The 24,507-nt window shown below is 41.2% G+C and overlaps 1 protein-coding gene across 1 annotated transcript in view; it reads right to left on the reverse strand.

Annotated features, from left to right (window-relative positions):
• Positions 1 to 1,060: 1,060 nt before the first annotated feature.
• LOC148369221 (glutamate receptor-interacting protein 2-like) overlaps positions 1,061 to 24,507 on the reverse strand; it is a 65,580-nt gene continuing 42,133 nt past the window's right edge. The window contains exons 11-24 of the mRNA XM_088331164.1: positions 21,896 to 22,057; positions 20,061 to 20,247; positions 18,312 to 18,457; positions 18,147 to 18,227; positions 14,601 to 14,664; positions 12,748 to 12,893; positions 9,500 to 9,644; positions 8,680 to 8,846; positions 7,024 to 7,206; positions 6,808 to 6,961; positions 6,111 to 6,225; positions 5,136 to 5,330; positions 3,714 to 3,860; positions 1,061 to 2,187 (exon numbers count right to left, since the gene is read on the reverse strand). Of these exons, the coding sequence (XP_088187290.1) occupies positions 1,987 to 2,187; positions 3,714 to 3,860; positions 5,136 to 5,330; positions 6,111 to 6,225; positions 6,808 to 6,961; positions 7,024 to 7,206; positions 8,680 to 8,846; positions 9,500 to 9,644; positions 12,748 to 12,893; positions 14,601 to 14,664; positions 18,147 to 18,227; positions 18,312 to 18,457; positions 20,061 to 20,247; positions 21,896 to 22,057 (2,093 nt within the window). The 3' untranslated portion in view covers positions 1,061 to 1,986. The remainder of the gene's footprint in view (positions 2,188 to 3,713; positions 3,861 to 5,135; positions 5,331 to 6,110; positions 6,226 to 6,807; positions 6,962 to 7,023; positions 7,207 to 8,679; positions 8,847 to 9,499; positions 9,645 to 12,747; positions 12,894 to 14,600; positions 14,665 to 18,146; positions 18,228 to 18,311; positions 18,458 to 20,060; positions 20,248 to 21,895; positions 22,058 to 24,507) is intronic.

The following is a 24,507-nucleotide window of genomic DNA, read 5'->3' on the forward strand; positions in this document are numbered from 1 at the left end:
CAAGGCATCCAGTCATTTCCTCGTTGCATATACTTGAAAATGTAAAGGAGCAGTGTAAAATGTATTTAACAGTTAAGACAAAATGTTTTGAAATTTTCGTTTTTCTGTCACAGTTTATATGTTTCTTTCTCTGCTAATCAAATCACGTGTCATATGTAGGTTCATTTATTTGTAAATCTGTGCCTCACCAGACACAAACATTACCGCAAGTCAGTAAATACATATATTTGGTAAGGTTTCGCTACATTTAAGTGTGATACCCATGTTGAAAATGAACATAACGGCTTGCAACACATTTTCTTTGAAAAAGTGTATTTTTTGATCAACACTTAATCACGCTAGGACATAATGTCTTTACTCAGAACTTATTTTGAAGGGATTGCAACAAAGAAAGATCACCTATAGGGATGAAGTCCTGATCCCAAGTATTTGTATGAGTCGGATACAGGGGCTTGAAACGGTTAACATCTGTATCAACCGCCGAAAACATGTATGGCTGAAGTTCTCCACAAATTTGAGAATCTGACTTTCCTATTAAATTTATATTTCTTTTAAATACTCATAAAATAGCGATATGTATTAGTACTAATGGTATATGTTAAGTACTGAAAGGTGTCATATTGGAGATCCTATTGCTTGGTTTGTTGGTTGGATCCCAACTACACAGGTCACAGGGGCATCATTTCCTGTGGTGTGTCTTGGGCAAGTACAGCTTGGCCGCGCCCATCCCTCTCCAAGACAACATTTGCACCCGGTTACATAATAGTAATGTTTTCAGCTATGTAAACAGCAATTTTAATGGATGTTTTGAAGCACCTTTCATCGTGTTCCAGGTTACAATACAGGTAACAGAAAAATATATATATATTAAGACCAGAATATGATTCAATAAAAATGTATGGACAGAAATATTGTTAGCAGTCATTTTTACATTTTCAGAATAATGCCATCATTCCCAAACATTGTCACGCCTGATGGTGGCATGTGGTGTAAAAATTAAACACCCATTTCTCTCATAGAACCAAATATATTAGTCACAGGTTTTAAATTTTTATTAAAAAAAAAAAAAAGCTCAGATTACATTCAAAATATATATACAAATAAAACTTCACATTAAATATACCACTCAAGTATTACATGCATGGAAAAAAAATGTTACCTTACACCAAAATAGAATAATGGCATCCGAACATTTGATTCATATATAAAAAATAGGCCTCTGCAAACTTTTGTTAAGTTCAGAAGAGATGAGTGATGCGCGGGTCTTCAAGGCTGGCACACAATGATTGATGCGGGACGTCGACGCCTCATTTAGAATCAAGTGTATTCAAGGGAGCGCACGCTCACAAAAAACATCGAGGTAAACAAAACAACATGAGGGGGACCTTCTGAGGTTGTTTTGACAACGTGTGATAAAGTTGTGCTTAAAAAAAACACCACAAAAAAACAGCCCCACTGCAAAAAAAATGTCAGTTAATGTGAATTTGTGCATGTGGTGATGGAAAAAATATGTGAAAAAGTTAACAACTTGCGGTCACACTTCCCAAGGACATCCAGAAAAAAACAAGACGTGTTCTAGCAAGCGTTCGTAAGATTAACGTATACACAGTGATTTTTATGACACTTGGCTGCCAGCAGTTGAGAATTCTATTCGGGGTACTTGTATCTGGAAACATTGGGCAGTAAGCCAGGAAAATGAATCCTCAGCACACTTTGACCCTTTAATTGTGCAAACACCCTGTGTGTGCATGTGCTCATGCTAGTGAGGGGAGAGTCGATTCAAAAATAGTTGGATGGAGAGGGAGTGATGTCATGTAACTTAGCAATGTGATAAAGGGGTGGTGGGTAACACCCAAAAAAACATGTGATCAACACCGGTTGTGCCGAGGATGCGAGGAACTTTCAGCAGGTACACCCTGACCAACAGGGGTGTGTGAGTGTGTGCATGTGTGTGTGAGAGGGGTCTGTGGCCATCTACATGAGTGCTCACAAGGCAATGCTGTGGGTGCACTGCTCAGAAAAGCAAAGAAGTGAAATGGAAGGATCTTTACGGTTGCCGGGAAGCCCCCTGAAGGTCCCAGTCTCTGTTGGGCCCCTGCTGATGACCAGATCTAAGATGACTCTAGCTTCCTTTATCAGGGGCACAGTGAGACAGCAGTCCAAATCTCTGGTCCGCACATGGTTTACCTGGAAGAACGCGTTAAATGAAATATAAATTCATGGCAGCAACCACCGGGCCTCTGACCGGTAGGAGCCGTGGGTCGATCGGTACCGGGCCACACACAAAAATATAAAATTTGCCTTGTTTTGCCTATACTGTACTGTATTTACTCGTGTTTACAGGATGTGCTTTTCTACCAATGTATTACAGTATTATATTACCATATGCTTTTAGGGCAGCGCATGGCTTCTGAAGAGGATCGTGAATCTTATCCATCCATTATCTGCACCGCTTATTTTCAGTAGGGTCGTGGGGGTGCTGGAGCCCATCCCAGCTATCTTCGGGCAGTGGGCAGGGGAGACCCTGAACTGGTTGAGAGCCAGTTGCAGCGCACACACAGATAGACAACTCACTCGCTCATTCACATCTAGGGACAACTTGGACCGGCCAATTAACCTGATATGCACATTATTGGAATGTGGGAGGAAACCGGAGTGCCCGGAGGAAACTCACGCAAACAAGGGGAGAACATGCAAACTCCTCACGGGGAGGCTCCGCTAGCTGGACTCGAACCCTGAACAACCCAGCCACTGTGCGGCATACAGAATTTTAATGTGTGCAAAATGTTTATCAATTAAAGCTGTCAGAATGTCTCCAACAAGGATTTGATCTTGTGTCCACTGCATATGCAATAGATAGATGACATAGCCGTGCTAAATATTTACCAGTCGAGGCATTTGACATTCTATCTTTCAGGTTTTAGAAGTATGGAAAAAAAATACCTGTTAAAGTTTCCTATCATCTAACACGGTAAATAGTCCAGATATAAATGTAAAGTAAGCTACTTTTAGTTATTGTGTATTTCTAAGACTCCTATGTTACAAATTAACTTGCTATGAAATTAACTGTTTTAACCTGTTTTTCTATTTTCTAATACACAAGTAATCACACACACACACACACACACACACACACACACACACACACACACACACACATTTCAGTCTTTTTCCATTGTATGTAATGCGCATGCGTGACTCCATTGTATGTACTGCGCATGCGTGACTTTTCAATAAATGAATCTACTGAAACCGGAAGTGGTCAGAAAGATCCGGTCAGCCGAACGGGACACGTTGCTCCGGCTGGCGAAACGTTCTCCTACTGCAGTAGCCTTTTTAAACTTCAATTCCTGCTCTGCCTGAATTCTTTGGTCAGCCATGGGTTTATATCTTTATAGACTCGACAATTAACACAAGATCTGCCCATTTCCTATTAGCTTTTATACTAAACTTAGGTGAGTGCTGTAATACTTTTGCATAGAAAATGTTAATGTTTGTTTTCTTCCATGCTAAAATAAGGTTTTCAAACCAACTTTGTCACTTGCTATTCTACCTGTTCCCACGTCATGCAAATTATACTGGTTAGGAGTGATGACACATTAGTTTGTATTCTTTCCCCAAAATTTTAGCTGGAGGCATCGCCACTCCCTGGCACTGCGATCCACTAGAGGTCAAGATCATTCTCATTTGGGCTGAGGGAAATAAGGAGGCACCTGAAGTATACGATCGTAAGGCTTTAGTCCAGCCTGGTCAGCCGGGCCTTTGGGGCGGATCATGTTGACAAAAACTCCCTTTTCAACAAGCCCGTCAGATACACTGAATCCAAAGTCATGGCTCTCAAGGTCTTTTTTGATGGTCACCTGTGCACATATAACAGATTATTTATTGTTGGGTAGTGCTAAAATCACAAAACGGTAATGCCGCAATAGTTCAGGCACTTCCAACGGCGTTTTGGGAATGTTTAGTATTCGGTTAAGGTTTCCTCAATATATTCGAACAGCTTTAGAAATACTTTGAAGTATATTCAATCTACATAGTTTGTTAACACGGTTTATTCCACATTCTGTACTCTGTTACAAGGCCTTATTGTAGTATAATGAAAATTCTACACAAGACGCTACATATAACAGCTTTTCTTTCAAATGAAATTAATATCACAGCTTAACTACTTGTTTTTTAAGTAGCACAATTAAAATAGCCCTGGTGACTTGAGATTGAATTTCACGGAGCAATAAGATAAATATCATGTAGACAGTGAATCTTAAATTAAATGAATCCTATCAATATCGAAAAGTTAAACCAGAGTTAAACCTTCAAACCTGGTTTAACCAAGAGAACATTTAAAGCTTTAATTTTGACATAGAAAATGCAGAATTTGCCAGCTAGCTCTCCCACCAGTTCAAAAAAGCGGGTATAAAGCACTCAAAGGCATTTTGAAAATTGTAAAAAAAAAAAAAAAAAGTAAAATTAACAATACTTTTGTGTTGATTTTTTTTTTTTTAAATAACAAAAAACTAAAGAACTGTTTAGCGCGGCTAAAAGTTGAAGATTCAAAAACATTAACCTTGAAATCGGTTAAGAAATAGGGCAGGATTAAAGCATTACCTCAGCGTTAAAGGAGAAAAATACCTAATTGGGTGCTTTTTAGCTGTACACAAATTCTCAAAGTACTGCAAGACAAACAGAACGGAACTTGTTTGTATGGATGTTAGATATAATGAAAAAGGTTTGATTCTTCACCAGTCTAATTTTTAGAAAAAATATTTTAACTTGAACTAACAAAAAAACCAAAAAATGCATGAAAGTGTCTTCCCATCGACTTATCTTACAAGGTATTTTCAAATGTTGGGACTGTCGACAAATCCGTGTTATGACCAAACAGATTTAATTTGTTGCTGTGATGACTTTCACTGATAACTATTTGGTAGTTACAACTCAAAATATGACATCGGACAAACTGCACTGATTCACTAAGGTCAGTCTGTGAAGGGCACCGATCCGGACAAAAAGATGCATACAGAATACTGTGCCTCTGGGGAAATACTGGCGCAGACAAATTTTCATATTAAGGTAAACTACGTCACCACAATTTTAAAATCAAATCACTGCAAGTCTCTAAAAGTAACACCCATTACCTTGTGGACGGCCAGCGTCACGGACGACAAACTGTTGGAGCCTCTTCCGCAACCGGACAACACCTCAAACTTATTATTTGGCGCCACTTGCGTTTCCTCTCGTTTTACGGTGCTTATCTCGGACAGAAAAAATGAGTCGTCGTCTGTCTTAGTTTCTTCGAGGTATAGGCTCAAAGCACTACCTGTCATGGAGGCCTGTCACAAGAAAAGAAAAAACTGGAGTTCTTTGTAAGTGTTGAGCTTTGCAAAGAGTGCAGTCAGGATATATAAAGTAGAAAATGTAAAATACAACAAATGGTTATATTTATTTAGTGATGTCGTTTTATCTTATTTAAGATTACTACTTTGGGATTTTCTTCAAAATTACTGACGTTTCACATATTGTTCTAAATATTTTTAATACAATTAGTGTACAATGTATTACTGTGCTGAACATATGCAGATGCAGAGTGAGGCACACAATTCTCTTGCATGATGGCAGAGGGCAATAGTAAGACCTAGGATTCTCATTTGGCGCACATCTCAGCCCCAAACAAGAGTTAGAGATAGGATTAACGAGCATAGACCGTCTTTTCTAATTAAGGATTACTTATCTATTGACGCTTTTATTTAAAATGAACAGAGCATAGACTTTGTTTATGAGACAACAAAACATTTCTTTCTGTGCTCACTTATACATTACTTAGTCTCTTAACCAATCAAATGATGAATTGGACGTAAGCTTATTTATTAGGAAATAAGGCTGTACCTCACCAGACATGAACCACACATGTCTTTGCAACAGGGGTCTTGTGTCTCATTTAAAGTAGATTACATGATCAAGAGACTATCGAAAAGCCTCATCGGTTATGACCATAAAAGGGAAGACGGAGTACTGTAGAGGGGGACAGAAAACTGTGGAGGGAAGACTGGGAACTAGGCAGGGAGGACAAGAAACTAGGCATGAAGGATGGAGAATTGGGAATGAGGGCCTACCTCCAGCTCCCTGAGGATCTCCGACTGGCCACAAGTCTCCAGGTCTTGCAGAGCCTGGGACCAGAAGCTATCATCCTGATTCAGGTTGCCTTGGAAATGTGGGGGGCTGATGAATCTGCGACAATGCAGGAACCACAACATGAGAGCAGCCTTGCCGTCTTGAGGCCGGCACTTCCTTCAGGGGAAGCGAGGGAAACGTAGCGCCTTTGGATTTTGTGAAGGAGAGTCTCTTTGCAAGTCTCAAGACCACTCTGGACACATCTCAAACACTGAAGAGTCCATCATTTATTTGTTTTCTACATACAAAGTCACCCCATTTGACATTGAAAAAGAATAGAACATGAAAGTATGTGACCAAAAAGAAGGTACAAGGAGACAAGTGCCTGACATGTCCTGCTGCGACACACCAAAGAGCTTGTGGGTAATTAGTAAAGCAGATCAGAGAGAGAATACCTGAGAAAGAAGAACAAAAAAAACAACAACGACAGTTTGGACAAGCAGACAAAACATGAAAACAATTGTCAAACAATCGCTGCCGTAGCGCTTCAATATCCGGCTACGCTGCGACTCACAGTGATCAAACCGAAAAAAAAAGAAAAGAAGCTCACAGAAAGTCCAATAAGAGAACTGAAGCTGGGCTGACATAAAAAGGACGCAACGGTACAGCAAGTGAAGCAGAAGGCCTTTGCTCCCTTACCCGGGCATCTTGTCCCAATCATCCTCAGTAAGCCTCCCGTCGTAGAGGCCTGCATGTTGTAGCAGTCCTGCAGAGCTGGACCCCATGGGGCTCCTGTACTTAGTTCTCCTCCATTCATTGGGATTCAGTAGCATATCTTTTTGAACAAATGTTCCTATGAAACCATTTGAGACTCAACAGATCTGTTTCGAGAAAGAAAAGGCACCCGAGGCTCACCTTGACCGCTGTAGCCAGCGTCGCACCCAGAACCGTCCCAGGAGCTCATTGCCGAGTCAATACTGGGCACCGCGCCAAAGAACATCTCAGAATGTTTGCCGAGTCGCTGAGGGTCCATCAGTTCGTCCTCAAGGTCGCTCAGAAAGCCAGCTTCCCTGTCCAGAACTCGCCTCGCATCATATTCTGGAAGTGACAAAGGTTGATGGTGATGATTGTTGTCTTCTTGAGGTAGTTGGGATCAGACGGGTGTCGGTTATGGAAAAAAAACTGCATTTATTTATTCATTAATTTATTATTTTCTTAAAAAGTGGTGTGCGTAGTTTGAGGTGTTTAATATTTTCCTCGTTTAGACTGTGATAACAATGTCCAACTGACTTATAAAAGCCCCTATGCTTTATTTTCCACTGCACCCATCTGTTTTAATCTTATTTTTGGCAAAGCTGTTGGTAGCGTAAAACTTTGGGTAGGCGGTTAAGGGTCTGGAGGAGTGCTGGACAGTGACGTCATGCTCATCACCAGGGGTTGTTTTCTCTCCATTTGTTAGTGTAGTATGAAAATGAGGAATGTAAGAAAAGGCCTGCTTCAAGTAGAGTTTGGACTCTACTCTAAGCAGGCCCTTTCTCCAATCCTAAACCCCAAGAAGTATGAAAAAAACGTTTATTGGAGCACATCGAATTGCACGTGCTTCAAGGAGCTGACTAAGGCTGCAATGATGACACAAAACAGGAGATAGTAGAGAGGTAGAAGGTTCCATATTCCGAACAGATTCTTTAATATTTTTCTCCCATGGTACTAAGCAGGGGCATGTTCCTGTGGCTGAATGTTAGCGCCCAACATTATGGCACAAGCTGGTTAAATGTTTGTAGGGTAAAGCAGTTTATTAAACTCCATTTCCCGATTTTTTTTTATGTATGTGGCATTGCTGTCTTTTTTAATGAAGAGATCCAGGTTTAAAAAAAAGAAGAAAAAGCCAGTGACAGTATGATAGCGTATTACCAAGGCGGACAACAAGCCTGCTAGCATGGCTAACTTTAGCTCGTTTCTCTGCCATTTCAAAGGAGAAAAAAACAAAGTAGTCACTATTCATTTTAGCAAAACACGTTCTTCAATAACTGAAATTAAGATGGCATGATGTGATCATGCCTACTATATATATTTTACGATTGTTACAGTTGCACGAAACTCGACAGCTGCATTTAAATAATGATTGAATTTAGCGGTGCCTTTCATGTCTCAAGGTCACCGAACACGTAAAAGAAACACTTAAACCTAGGAATTACAAAACAATTAAAACAATGTTAACATCTAAATGATATGGGTAACAATTAAAGTAATTAAATAAAGTAAAAAAATATCCATGAGGAATTGCATATTCCACAAATGTCTCACATCTTTCAATTGTAATAGTAAGGATTTCATAAAATCAGAATACAGTTTTTTGTAAAGTATTCCTTTAAATCTCTCGGCCTATTGAAAAATATAAATACATTTGAGAGATCATCTCCTATTCTCTTGGCTCATTAACCATCTTTACAACTAACAATAGAGATTGTTGTTAAAAAAAGGCGCCCAATATATAGTAAAACTCCTTCTTGCCACCTGAAACGAAGTCTGATTTCACAGTCAAAGCCTTTAAGAATAAGTGTGCTTTCTTGCCGTGAGCATGAGGCGATGCAGACACGCGTTCTGCTTGCTTCTTGATCTTCAGGGTGACGGACTCCCCAGCCATCTGCAGGAGGTGGATGGCCTCGCTCAGCGTTTTGCCTTTCAGACTGACCCCATTGATAGCCAGGACGCGGTCACCAATGTGAATGGCCCCAGTCCTGAACCGTTTGGAGGGAGGAAAAAAGAGATTAACAGTGCTGAAGGATGCAAAAAATATATACAAAGAAGATTCTTGGCATATACACACAATATGTAGACAGCCATTGTTTACTGTCTTATCTCTAATCCATGGATGTCAAACTCAGTTTGGTTCTGGGTTTTTCAGTATTATGTTTCGTCATTCAGCCTACTTTAGTAGCATAGCCTACATATTAGAATCATGGATGACCAGGGATCTTTTCTAAGCATAAATGCGTTTAATCAGAGACAATTGGAAAAAAATGATTTTGTTTGTATTCCGTTGAATGCATCAAATGGTTTATTTTAATAATTGAGTGAATGCAGTTTTACACGTGGACCAACATATCAAACTATATAAACTCAAATGGGAGCTAAAAAAAAACATTTTATTTTTGCCGGCTCGTACTGCTTTAAAATGGTTAGTTCATGAAATAAGTGTATCCTTTACTGTACTGTAGCGACCAGAGGGAGCACTTGGTGTACTTTTTAAAACTTTGGATAGAAATAACCTAAAGACTTGCTTTTCTTTGACATACTCTGAAATTTATGGCGGTCTGGATTAAATAAACAAATCCAACGGGCCTCGTGTTTGACATGACTTCTTTAATCATTCCTACAACCCATGTCTCACCTCTCTGCCAGGCCTTTCTTGGTTAGACCCGAAATGACGATGGGGTCAAAAGGCTCTTCGGTGCCCGAGATAGTGATCCCCAGTGGTCCATTATATCTCTTCAGCTCTACGGTGTAGATGATAGAACCAGACATCTCCAGCTCATCTAAAAGGAAACAAAATGTTTACTCACTAAAACGCTGGTCACTTTTCATCTTTCATCACACAAGCTCACAAACGACTGACAAAAACAATTCGGTCGTTGCAAATAATGTACACTGAAAGATCATTTATATACCGTAAGTAAATCCTGTACCACTGGATGCTCATTTTCTCCATTGATTGTGATATTGTTTCGGTTGAAAAATAAATTGAAAATAGTCAAGTTTCATAAAAAAAAACTGTACTTCTAACCATTTTTGTTAGATTATTATCTACATTTATTATTATCATCCGTCCATCCATCCATTGTCTTCCGCTTATCCGAGGTCGGGCCGCGGGGGCAGCAGCGTTAAAAGGGAAGCCCAGACGTCCCTATCCCCAGCCACCTCCTCCAGCTCATCCGATGGGACCCCGAGGCGTTCCCAAGCCAGCCAAGAGACATAGTCTCTCCAACGTGTCCTGGGTCGCCCCCGGGGCCTCCTGCCGGTGGGACATGCCCGGAACACCTCCCGAGGGAGACGTCCAGGAGGCATCCTTATTAGATGCCCGAGCCACCTCAACTGGCTCCTCTCAACGCGGAGGAGCAGTGGCTCTACACCGAGTCCCTCCCGGATGACTGAGCTTCTCGCCTTATCTCTAAGGGAGAACCCAGCCACCCTGCGGAGAAAACTTGTTTCGGTAAACTTGTATTCGGGATCGTGTTCTTTCGACCATGACCCAAAGTTCATGACCATATGTGAGGGAGGAACGTAGATCGACCGGTAGATCGAGAGCTTTGCCTTTCGGCTTAGCTCCCTCTTCACCATGACGGACCGGTACAGGGTCCGAATGACGGCAGACGCTGCACCGACCCGTCTGTCAATGTCCTGTTCCATCCTACCCACACTCGCGAACAAGACCCCAAGATACTTGAACTCCTCCACTTGGGGCAAGACCTCCTCCCCGACCCGGAGGGAGCATACCACCCTTTTCCGACTGAGTACCATGGCCTCGGACTTGGAGGTGCTGATCCTCATCCCGGCCGCTTCACACTCGGCTGCGAATCGCTCCAGCGAGAGCTGAAGATCCCGGCCTGAGGAAGCCAACAGCACCACGTCATCTGCAAAAAGCAGTGACGCAATGCTGAGGCCCCCAAACCGGACTCCATCCCCGTCACGGCTGCGCCTAGAAATTCTGTCCATAAAAGTTATGAACAGAATCGGTGACAAAGGGCAGCCCTGGCGGAGCCCAACCCTCACAGGGAACGAATCCGACTTACTGCCGGCAATGCGGACCAGACTGTGGCACCGGGCATACAGGAACCGCACAGCCCGGATAAGACTGTGCGGTACCCCATACTCCCGAAGCACCCCACGCAGGGCCTCCCGAGGAACACGGTCGAATGCCTTCTCCAAGTCCACAAAACACATGTAGACCAGACAGGCAAACTCCCATGCACCCTCAAACACCCTGCAGAGTGTATAGAGCTGGTCCAGTGTTCCACGGCCAGGACGAAAACCACACTGTTCCTCCTGAATCCGAGATTCGACTTCCTGGCGGACCCTCCTCTCCAGTACCCCTGAGTAGACCTTACCAGGGAGGCTGAGAAGTGTAATTCCCCTGTAGTTAGAACACACTCTCCGGTCCACCTTCTTAAAGACGGGAACCACCACCCCAGTCTGACAGTCCAGAGGCACTGTCCCCGATGTCCACGCGATGTTGCAGAGGCCTCAACTGGCTCCTCTCAACGCGGAACATCCAGGGCAATTTTGGTTCCTAGTAACATCCAGAGCCCTAATGAACTCTGGGCGGATCTCATCGACCCCCGGGGCCCTGTCACCGAGGAGTTTTTTGACCACCTTGGTGACTTCAATCCCAGTGATACGAGAGCCCAACCCAGAGTCCTCAGGCTCTGCTTCCCCATAGGAAGACGTGCCGGCGGGATTGAGGAGGTCTTCGAAGTACTCCGCCCACCGATTCACAACGTCCCGGGTCGAGGTCAGCAGCGCCCCATCGGCACTATACACAGTGTTGATGGCACACCGCTTCCCCCCTAAGACGCCGGATAGTGGACCAGAATTTCCTCGAAGCCGTTCGGAAGTCGGCTTCCATGGCCTCGCCAAACTCCTCCCATGCCCGAGTTTTTGCCTCGGCAACCGCCGAAGCCGCATTACGCTTGGCCAGCCGATACCTGCCAGCTGCTTCCAGAGTCCCACAGGCCAGGAAGGCCCGATAAGACTCCTTCAGTTTGACGGCATCCCTCACTGCCGGTGACCACCAACGGGTCTGAGGGTTGCCGCCGCGGCAGGCACCGACTACCTTACGGCCATAGCTCCGATCAGCCGCTTCGACAATGGAGGCGCGGAACATGGTCCACTCGGACTAAATGTCCCCCGCCTCTCTCGGGACATGGGCAAAGTTCTGCCGGAGGTGTGAATTGAAACTTCTTCTGACAGGAGATTCTGCCAGCCGTTCCCAACAGACCCTCACAATACGCTTGGGTCTGCCGGGTCGGGCCGGCATCTTCCCCCACCACGGGTGCGCAGAGACCTGGGTAGCGGCCAAGGGAGGGGTCCTTGGCGCGACGATCCCCGGCTACAGAAACTGGCTATTATCATATTATCTGAAAATGTAGTGTAATAGAATTTTTTTTAAAATCTCATTGTAATGATTTGTTATTAGATTATAATTTTTGAAAGTATTTTACAAAGAATATAGTAAAACAAAATACAAAAGAGTTGCCATGTTGATTTCTATTTTACTCTTAAAACCAAGTAAAATATACCCCACACATTTAAAAGAACAATGTTCCTATATCTTGTTAGTTTTATTTATTATATATATATATATATATATATATATATATATATATATATATTTGCTATAGTTTGTTTTCTAATAAAAGTGATCGTCTGATATGGCAGCTGGCATACGATGTTGCTAGTTTTAAGGTTTGATTGATTTTAAATATTTCATCTTCAGTAAAGCAAAAAAATGATACCTAAACACATGGAAACTATATTTAATGTATATACATAAATATAAAATATTTGTAAATAATATGGGAAATCTTTCAATCGAGTGCCTGGGCTCCATAAATGTGAGAGAGTCACCGATGTGCTCTGTACCAATGTTGTCCTCGTCTTTCTGTATTCGAAGCTTGACCATGTCTTCAGCCTGATCCAGGACATGCATGGCGTCCTCAATGGTGCAGTCCTCCAGACGAACACTATCGATGGCCAGCAGCCTGTCCCCGGGCTCCAGAGTCCCCGTCCTGCATCCGCAACAAGGACAAAAGCTATTCAGTATCTTCATCCGGAGTCACAATTTTGAATCCTATTACCTCGCGTAATGGGTGACCGCGACCTCACCCTCGGCCCTAATCAACACTGAGCCCTTCACAAACATGCTTCCACTGCTCTACTGAACTACATTGTGCGCTCAATCCAATTAGTCTTTCATAGATTTGCTATACATTTTCTAATGCAGTAATTATCAACTGGTGGGTCTGGGCCTTTGCAAAATAATGCTGAGAAAGAAAAAATATTGGGGGTCATGTACACCCCTCAATGGCAGAGTGCGATAATGCCCTGGATATGAAAGATGTCACCCACCATTTCACACCGTAGATAAAGACCGGTAAAGTTTGCTTACACATTTTAAGCAGGGCCAAACACAGATACAGCGGAGAAAATGAGAGATGGATTTGATTCTTCTGAGGACAAAATATGACAGTAACCTCCATGTGTTTTGTTCAATACTCATATACTGTATATCAGTGTCTGAAATAATGTCTGCCCGGACGTGCATCTTCCACGTTGGGCGTACAACTTACAAAACGTCTCCGCCTTGGCGGCTGACAACTTTTTCAAGAAAAAAAAATATATTTGGGCTGGTTTTTTTTGGGGGGGGGGGATTTTTTTGTTAAAAAAGTTTGCTTTAATCCGATTTGGAAATTTCGGTTCATTTGATAATTTGCATACTCTGCAGCCAATGAGAAGCCTGCATCGAATAACTTCGTGCTTCCGGACTCTCCCGAGCATCATAAGGTCGTGCATTTGCATATCTATTTCCAAAGTAGATACACAGAGAACAAGAGAAAAATGGTTAGGAATCAAGTCAAAACCTCAGCCCCAGAGGAAATTTTCAAAAGAAGCTAACAAAATTGATGACGCTACAAAACGTAAACGTACATTAAAAGCCTTGTGGAAAGAGGAATTCACGTGGCTTGTAGCAGACGACGCAACGCTAACATTGCATGAATGAAGATGAGTAAATACAGGTACATACTGATGGCAGATGAAAAATAGCGATGTCATATACATGCAATGAATGTTATAAGTAGATTTATAATAAACTTAATTTTAAGGTGTTGTTCTGTTATATATTCTGATTATCAATCCTTAATACTTTGCAACAACGGGGTTTTTTGCGATGAGTTGTCTTATTGTGTTTCAAGTTGTGAAAAATGGGGCAGGCAACTTTATGGCTGGGTAGGCAACTTTTCAGAGTTGTCTGCCTTGGTGTCCGGTAACTTTTTGTCAAAAGTTTCAGACACTGCTGTATATGCTTATAAATATATATATATATATATATATATATATATATCTGTGCTCGTACGTTTGCATTAATGTTTGTGTGTTTGAGTCTGCTCAGTCTGAGGTTACTGAACTAAAGTGTTTTGGATTTAATTATAAAACAAGCTAATTGAGCTTAACAGGGAATTTTACTACTTTGTTTTGGTTTTGTTGGTCGTTTTTTTTTTTTTTTTTTTAATAAGGCGAATATATTCTACTATTAAACCGCACAATCATTTCATTCAATACGTTTTAGATTTTCTTTCCTGATTTGTTAGGGTTTGCTGCTTGTAATTACAATACGATTGAGAGTCCTGAAGTTTGACCAGTTGAAAACCACTGCTCCAATAGATAATCGCGCTTTGTGATGTGTGTTGCGACATTGATATAAATAAATGGCATACCTGTGTGCTATGCTTCCTTTTCTGATTTCAGAAATGATGAGCGGCTTGCCGGGCTTCTTACTTGCTATTATTAAAAAAAACATACACAGAGAAATACTTTGTTAATTACCTATTTTATTAACAGTCATTGAATACAAAAAACTAAAAAGTATTGTAAAATTTGGACATTTTTCCCCAGGCTTTCATCTCTGCGGCTTATGCAATGATGCGGCTAATTTATGTTTTTTTTTCTAACGGCCGCAGGCGGCGTCAGAGAAGTAAGAGTGAGATAGGTGAAATATATGTGTCAAGGAAGACACAAGTTTAATGTAACTTGGCGCATGAATAAAATTAGCATGAACAGACCCTCATCATGGAAAAGGTGTCAATCAAAAGGCGAGCGTTAACTACCATATTGAATAACTTAACAAATCTGTTTATTTGATAACAGAAATAATGTGGCAAAATGAAAGGAATAGCAGAATCAATGTCAAACAAAGCACAAATGTTTAAGGCAGATTCACATTTATCTATTGCCATTATTGTGTGATTTAGAGTAAATAATTTACACGGTTGTATACTATGGATTGTCCTCTATGTAACAAAGCTCTTTTCTCAGACATTCAAAGAAGTTAGATAGATAGATAGAGATAGATAGATACTTTATTCATCCCCTAAGGGAAATTCACATTTCCAGCAGCATCCCTGAGATTCAGATTCAGATTCAGATCTACTTTATTGTCATTCTAGTACACGTATATACAGAACGAAATGTGAGCTTCTCAGCTGAACAGTACAATAATAAAGCCAAAAGAATACAATATACAAATACCCAGTGTGACGTGCAAATGCCCACTGTAGCTTGTTATATAGAGTAACTAAATAGTGCTACACAGAATACATATTGCAGTAAAATTCGGTAATATCCAATGTAGGTGGTGTGGTTTAATGTGGGCCTTTACTCTGCCGGGTGGAGTTAAAGAGCCTCATGGCATGAGGAAGAAAAGATCTCTTCAGTCTGTCCGTAGTACAAGACAGTGACAGCAGTCTGTCGCTGAAACTGCTCTTCTGTCTGGAGATAATGCTGTGTAGTGGATGCGATGGATTGTCCATGATTGACCTCAGCTTTTTCAGTGCTCGTCTCTCAGCTACTGTTGTTAGGCTGTCCAGCTCTTTGCCCACAACAGAGCTCGCTTTCCTAGCCAGTTTATTGAGACGAGAGGCATACTTCTTCTTGACGCTGCCTCCCCAACACGCTGCCGCATAGAAGAGGGCGCTTGCCACTACTGTCTCATAGAATATTTTCAGGAGCTTTTTGCAGATGTTGAAGGAGGCCAGCCTTCTGAGGAAGTAAAGTCGGCTTTGCCTTTTCCTACATAGAGCTTCTGTGTTGGCAGTCCAGTCCAGTTTGTTGTCCAGCTGCACACCCAGGTATCGGTAGGTCTGGACAAATTCTACACATTGTCCTTTGATGGTTACAGGAACCGGGTGCGTTCTAGTTCTCCTGAAGTCCACCACCATCTCCCTGGTCTTAGTGGTGTTCAGGTGCAGGTGGTTTGCGTCGCTCCATCGGACAAAGTCCTGAATCAATTTCCTGTACTCCTCCTCCTGCCCGTTTCTGATACATCCCACGATCGCAGTGTCGTCGGCAAACTTTTGCACATGGCAGGACTCAGAGTTGTACTTAAAGTCCGATGTATATAGAGTGAATAGTGAAGTTGAAGACGGCCAGGGGACGTAATGATGAGTTACTTTGCCTTTATAGTTTGTTTCAGACTGATCGTTATCTTTCCCAGATGGGTAAATTTTGAAATGGTCATCATATCTTCAATACCAAGAGTTTAAGCTTTCCAATGATATGTGTCATGACGCATTACAGTAACTGGTAACATCTTACAGACACATTTGTTCATCTCAAGTCCGGCGGCCCTCCTGTGGGCTAAGGGGTTAGGGTAAAGTACTTTATTAAAACTCTGTACAGTCTTTCTTTGTAAATATCTCATTTTTTAATGTGTGCACATGCAGCTTATAGTCAGGTGCGGCTTATATATTTAAAAAATGTTTTTCCTTGAAACATGTACTGGGTGGGGCCTATAATCAGGTGCGCTTTATAGTTCGAACTTTAGGGTAAAAAATATATTTCAAAAGACAAGTAAAAAATGCATATTGTATTTAAGTATTGTATTTTTATCTCACCATTTTTTACAAATGCTTTTAGCTTTAAAATGCATAATCTTCAAGTTTAAAATAAAGTGAAAAAATAAAACTACCTAAAATGAGCCAACAGAACATTTTTTCCCCAGTGTACTTGAAGACTTTAAAGAGTGATACAACGCCAAAATGCTCAAAAGTAGATATGAAAAGTTATTAAAAAAAACACAAATGATTTGCTACTGTATGAGTCAAGGGTGTAATTTTGGCATGGATGGGAGAGATGTGTCCCCACCAATCTTGTGAGTTTTTAAAAAATGCGCTACGTCCCCACTTATCCATGCCTAGAGCTCGGCAGCCACTAGGGGGCCCCAAGAGTGGTTAATTTTTTTGGTGCCAACATTGTCACTTTGTGTGTCCACTCAAAAATACTTCTACAGAAATACAACAAAAATACTACACAATAACTCCAAAACTAAATATCAGATATAGTGCTTAAAACAGGGATCTCAAATATCATTTGATTTCATTCTGAAAATAAAAAGTATAGAATTACTACAAAAATAATACTACAGTAATACTATATTACAAAATACTACTACAGAAGTATTTACTCCAAAAATATTACTATGGAAGTACTAAAGAAAATATACTAGAATACTGCTAATATACTGCTTTGGCCCCCCGACTCCAAATAGTGGCCCACCCCTTGAGGAGAACGTAGAATGAGCTCTAGTAGGTATGCAAATTAACAAGTAACTGGGGCCCCCAAATTTAATTTTGCTTAGGGCACCAGGAAGGCTTGGCCGTTCCTGCCTATGCCCTTGATATGTGTACATTTTATTACAATTCTTAATGACTGACTTTTTTAGAATAAGATTTGATGAATCCATTATTTGTACTTTTTACTCAATGCATACTCAAAATAGGGTGACTGCTTGTTTTCCTACACAGTTGTTGAGATAAACTATTAGAAAATGATGCTACAAGTACAAAAAACATACTGCAAGTGCTTCATTTTCTTATCAAGAATACAAATAGTGATTATGATTGGCTTCACAATATATGACACGTTAAGAAAACATTCAATACAGATTTTAAATGGTACTAAATTTAACATTGTCATTTTTCGACAATATATTTGTACTTTTACCAAAGCACCAAGTGTCTGCTTTTTGCTAGTTCTGATTTTGGTTTTGTAAATATATATTTTTTAAAATAGGTAAATAGAACCTCATATATTGTCAGTAGCTTTTGGTCATGGTAACGTTAAAAACATTCTTATTTTTCTCCACGCAAGCTTCTTAGTGACAGAAGCTATTACACCCTCGGAATGCTGATTAAGTGGTGATGGAAAAGTGCAAAATGATCAGCCCAATACTGTACCCTGATGGACAGTTTCATAGAAACACTCACCACTGATGGTGATCCCCATCTCCATTCCTCTTCGCTTGGGGAGTTTAACATGGAACGTGCCGCTGCTGGGCACCACAGACTCTAATGAACAAGATAACATGATCGTTACATAATGCCGTGAAGACTATACGCAGCCCTTTTTTGGACATGTGCAATCAAATGTACCTGCAACATCAAACTCAATCTCTACAGTGACCTTATGGGCCAAAGCGGAGTCCCTGAGCAGCTGATGAGCCTCTTCCAAAGTGCCGTCTTCAGTGGGGATGCGGTTAATAGACAACAGTCGATCCCCAACATGGATCAACCCACACCTGTACACATAGGTAACACGAAACTTTAGCATTTTTTTTTAAACTAAATGTTTTTATTTCTACACTTTACCTACTGTAATGGAGCTGAAATTCTTGGGTCACCATAATACCTTGTGAATATTCTACACTCCCTGAAAAATTAGCCTATCCAAGGAAATTACTTCATGCCCGATTTGAAAAAAGAAAAAGAAATCCCCTCATGCATTATGATCTGAGCAACATCTCTGCAGCAGATTAACCTGGCATGTAGGCTTTGGTGCTAAAATCTCTGGGCGACACGGCTGCCCGACTGCTGGTTGACTTAAATGGTCACACAGGTAAGGTGACCCTGAGCAAAACAGTCATCAGCACTACACAAGAAAAAGATTGTAACACTCTGGGTCAGGCCAAAGAGGCACATCGCAAAAGCTGGGACAGAGAGGAAATCATTTGTGATACAGAAAGAAAAGGCAAACAGTATAAATGTATGAAGGTCTGTTTGAAAAAGGCTTGTCAGAAAAACGTCCCAGAATTTCTATAAAAGAGAAAAAATTACTAGTTTTTTTTTTCACCACTGAAGATTGAGCCTTGTTTCTATTGCGGTACTTGTTCTGCTCCCCCTGTGGGTAAAAATGGGCATGCTAAATAACCACGGTGGCTGAGTGGTTAGCGCGTCTGAGAACATTTCTGAGATCAGGTGATCAAATAGTCCTGTGCGGAGTTTGCATGTTCTCCCATTGTCTGCGTGGGTTTCCCTCTGGCACTCCGGTTTCCCCCCACATTCCAAAAACATGCATGTCAGGTTAATTGGCTGGTCCAAATTGTCCCTAGGTGTGAATGAGTGAGTGAGTTGTCTGTTCCTGTGTGCCCTGCGAATGGGTGGCAACCAGTTCAGGGTGTCCCATGGCCACAGCCCGAAGATAGCTGGGATGGGCTCCAGCACCCCCACGACCCTACTGAGGATAAGCAGTGCAGATAACGGACACACACGCGGACACACAACATTTTCATTATTTTGTTCAGGGCGGTGATGCCCCTGGGTAATAAAACCGTCTCTGAACCTGTTAGTCTTTGTTTTAGGGGATTATAGCATCTGCCAGAGAGCAGGGAAAAATGAGTCATTGTGTAATGTTGTTGGCTCTGCTACGGTGTATTGAGATGGAAACTTCCAGACTAGGCAGAGAGCAGCTAATAGTTTTCTGGGCTATGTTTATGCCTTTCTGTAAGGTTTACCTGTCTGCAGCCAAGCTGGTGCTCAACATTAGGAGAGGAAGAGAGGTGGAGATAAGTGGAATAACATAACAAAGTACCTTTTAATATTGTTAATCGAATAAGGAGAAAACGACAAACACATTCAGAGTCGAGCATAATCCACACTGTTGTCGATGAGCTTAACAAGAGATTGTTTGGCACAAACAAAGATAAAATCTTGTTATTCGTCTGCCAGCCTCATTCTTGTCAGTGTGATGAATCTGGAGTAAGTCTGCCTTCAAACCAAATATTTATAAATCTAAAATTAGCCTGCTTGATGTGTCATTGCCTGACTGAATGATTAGCGCTGCAAGTTGAAGGTGACTCGCAATGTTGTACGATTTGTCGGCCGCGTTCAGCATCCAAGCGTTACCTTTCGGCCGGGCTGTCCGGTTCAATGAAGCGGATGATGGGGGGAGCAGAAAGGGTCTCGGTGGCAAAGACGCCCCCCTGCAGCTGGATCCCGAAACCTGTGAGCGGGTCACCCCTCAGAACCAATTCGCTCACTTCCACATGAAAAACCTGACCCCCAGGTCCCACTGAACTGGATGCCAGGGACACTGAGGTAAGGGAGGAGACAAAATCCACACATAAATGCAACGTGAGGACCAATAAAACAGCACCCACTCGAAGTGATGGAAAGCCATGTACCACTATGTAGTGTCTCCATTTGTTTTGTTGAGCATAGAAAAAAAATAATAGTTTAAAGGGACACTGTGCAATATTTGACCACTTGATGTTGCTGTATTATGTAGTGCAAAGGAAAACAAGTGCTACAAAGCACAAGGAAGAACACCAACTCAAAGTGACCAACCCGCATCATTTTACTTCTTTTTTTCCCCAGCCTTTCACTTATTTTTGGGGTACCCTTAGAAGCAATCTTGTCTGGTCTTGCTAGGTGAGCCTCATATGTAAAATAAATACAACATTCTTGACCAACGAGTATTTATTTAATTCACATTTATGAAATTTCATGAATTTTTGCTTATTATTTGAATCAATAGTGTTTTTTCTTTTTCAATCAATAAAAGTTTTTTCTTAACCATTAAAATGCGTAGATAATACACAATGTCCTTTCACATGAATTTATTTATTATATTTTTTATTTTAAATTTAGAGATTTATTTGATGGTGGTAAATTTCGAATAGAAAAAAAATAGAGAAAAAATATTACATTTTTCCACAGTGACAACTCCTCTATACGCTCCAGAAATTGGTGCCCGATTGGCAGAAAATTTGCTCATTCCAAGTATTTTTCTCTTTTAGTTTTGCCCGATGATTGCTGGGATGGGCTCCAGCACCCCCGCGACCCTACTGAGGATAAGCGGTTGCAGCTAATGAGAGATGAGAGTTTTGGTTTTGTGCTCTTAATAAAAGGTCATTGTGAATATAACATGAAGCTCACCTAGAGGGAGCCAACATAGGTACCCCCGCAAAAATATATTTAAAAAATGTGAAAGGCTGAACAAAAAAAAATAAATTGTGCAGTTGAATCATCGAGTTTCCTTTATATTCTTCCTTTTGCTTTGTAGCACTCGTATTGAGGTGGACTACACAATATAGTGATGATGTGTCCTCTTAATATTTTTTTAATATTACTAAAAAAACAAAAGGATAACAGAAAAAATATGTTATTTTACAACAAGTGAGGCTTTCAGTTCACCAGCGGTAATCAGGGAGTAAATTACCCATTTCCAAGAAAGTCTTAGGGGAAGGAGGTAGATAAACAAGGGAAAAGGGTAAGTAATTGAATAGATATCAAATTCAAATTATGGATTCATTTTCTGATTGATTACTTTATTGTTATATTAAATTTTGATGGTTTTTTTCGATCTTATTTTGTGTAGCATTTTTTCAGAAGATATTTGAAAACAATGCATTTTTTTTTTTTTTAATCAGAGGTCTTGTGGAAAACCTGATTTTGGCACAACCTTACCCAGACCCAAGCTATGGCGGCCCCTAAGTAAATTGAGGCGTAGACCCCTGAAATAAAGGGAGCAATGCAGCAACAACTAGTCGTGAGATGCTACACAGTGTCCCTTTTATATCACTTAGATCAACAATGAAATGCAATGGAATCCTTACGGTGTCATTCCATTTGAAAAGGGACTGAACACTTGGTCCAGATTAAAATTTTCACTCCAATGCATTTGGGTGATACAAATTTGCAGCGGACTTGAACACAGCTTGAATTTAACACAAACTCACATGAGCTCTTGTGGTCCTTCCTCCTGTTGCGTCTCCTGCCAGTTGAAGTGCGAGGGCTGGTGGGTGCGGTGGGCACAATTGGGCAGGGCAGCGTGCTGCTCCCCTGGCTGCTAAATCCTGAAGTGGCTGTGGAGGAAGGAGAGAAGCCACCTCTCACCAGAGCTGCACACACGAGACATCGCAAGCCACTTATCCACAACATGGAGCATCGTTTCCTTATCTTGTCTGAACCTAGCTCATCCTTTATTTTATTATTAATCATGTTGTTTACTAAATTAGTGGTTCCTCATTCAATTTAATGGCAGTTGACGAGGGATATACAGTTCTTTTCACCAAGTGAGAATATTGGAGAGGAAGTGGTTTAGTGTCTACAAAATCTAAATGTGATTATTGTGATTGCTGTGATATTTTCAGATATCAAGATATCTGCATGAAGTTGGGTAATTATTGGTTTTGACATTGTGCTTCCATGACGCATTTAAAATATTCCAAAATGGTTTATAGAGTGGCTTTTCATGCAGATATTAATTACCGGTAGGTTCATTAACAGTATTATTCTTTGCTTCATTTTCACATCAAATAATGAGTGTTACACAGCAACTTTGTGATCTCACTCAGCCCGATGCACACCTGGCACAAACCGCGTGAGGAATTTGGCATAGTCACATTTGACAGCAGAACGCCAACCGCGCTGTACAACTGCACATTGAAGCAGTTTTCAGCTGCATGGTTTTCAGCTATTTTCCAAATTCGCCCAAGTCACATGTTTTTAGAAGACGCAACCTTTTAAAATAACAACTTGCACTACTGTCAAATAGCGCTTACGAAGACGAACACCCCTTTTTAGTACTGTGCCCAAAGAAAAAAAAAGTGTGTTTGACGTAAAATGTTAGCCCAATATTTGTAGACAACACTGTCATACTACAGAGAATTGTGCCCGATTGCAACACATACATGAAAGTCGTATTTATTAGTTCTTGTCATTGGTGGTTGCTGCTGTACTGGACCAAACTACATTCGCTTGTCATTGTTCCTCGAGGATTAAAGGAAACTCCCAACTTCTGACAATGACTACAATTATACGGATGATATGTTGATACATTTGGATGGCAAATCCATCCATCCATTTTATGTATCGCTTATCCTCAGTAGGGTAGCATTTGGTGCTGGAACCCATCTCAGCTATCTTTGGGCAGTGGGCAAGGGACACCCTGAACTGGTTGCCAGCCAGTCATGGGGTACACAGAGAAAGACAACTCACTCCCTCAGTCACACCTAAATATACATGCATGTCTTTAGAATGTGGGTGGAAACTGGGGTGCCCACAGGCACGGGGTAAATATGTAAACTCCGCATGGGGAAGCGGTGGTAGCTGGAATTGAACCCTGGACCGCCTCACTGTGGGGCTGCATGCTAACCACCCATCCGCCGTGTATATGGCATATGTAGGTATTTATTTGTACATACTGCCGGATCTGTACTCCATATGCCAGTGCCACCCACATGTGTAGCTAGTTAATACACTGTATATTTAATTTAAAAGTTTAAAGCTTTGGTGCTATGTTAACTCAATTACATCAGCTTCAAATGTGCTTTAACTAAAATCAGCTTTGTAGGCACCATTTTACCCAAATTAAAGCAGCTTAAACACAAAGGTCAAAAGCAAATTTAAAGTTTTCACTCAAAAGTTAAAGATTTAAATCCTTGACATTGTTAGACCTATAGGAGGAACCAATACAGTAAGGTGCGCCATCTTTGTTCCACCAGACCCTACCGAAGGAGATGCCCCAGTCACTTCTCATGACCCTAAATTTAAAAAGAATTGCCCTAGTGGTAAAATTTTTAGTCCTTGTCTGTTGTTTTTTTCATACTTATATAACCAAAATAGTTGTAGGTGGTCTACATCACAGGGATTGAGATTTAGTCTTGGGTGAAATGGTCTCCTGTTAGCTGTAGGCTGCACTTGTACCAGATTAAACTCCCCTTTGATTTATGTTCATTTTTTATTACCCATGTTGGCAAATATCATGAAAAAATTATAGTGCAATTAACACTCACGAGTAGAGAATTTTGCTTGATTTAATTTAGTATGATGTGGCTGGGTAGTGAGTGAGCCCTCTACCTCTCAGCTTTATGGTTAAATCTCTACCACTAAGGAACCGAGCTGGTAAAATATGCCGGTTTAGTCAAATGAAAAGCTATCATAATCCTGATCTAGTGCACCGTTGTGCAAACCTTGAGTCACATGCCACATTGGGTTCAAAGATTTAGCTGAGGGTCCAGATCAGGAGGAAAAAAGATGATTGTAGGTTGAAGGTTTTTTTTTTTTTTTTTTAATCTGGCAATACAGCGGCTGGCACGGTGGATTAGTGGCTTGCATGTTAGCCTCACAGTTCAGAAGACCTGGGTTTGAATCCAGTTACCAGCCTCCTTTTGCGGAGTTGGCAATGTCACCCCTTACCTACATCGGTTTCCTCCGGGCACTCGAGTTTCCTCCCACATTTCAAAGACATGCATAGCAGATAAATTGGCATTGTCCAAATTGTTCCTAGGTAAGAGTGAAAGTTAACTGTCTGTTTCTGTGTGCCCTGTGATTACTTGGCTTGAAACTG

This window comes from Urocampus carinirostris, chromosome 3 (assembly GCF_059441175.1).
Source record: "Urocampus carinirostris isolate Australia breed hairy pipefish chromosome 3, RoL_Ucar_1.0, whole genome shotgun sequence".
Lineage (NCBI taxonomy): Eukaryota > Metazoa > Chordata > Actinopteri > Syngnathiformes > Syngnathidae > Urocampus > Urocampus carinirostris.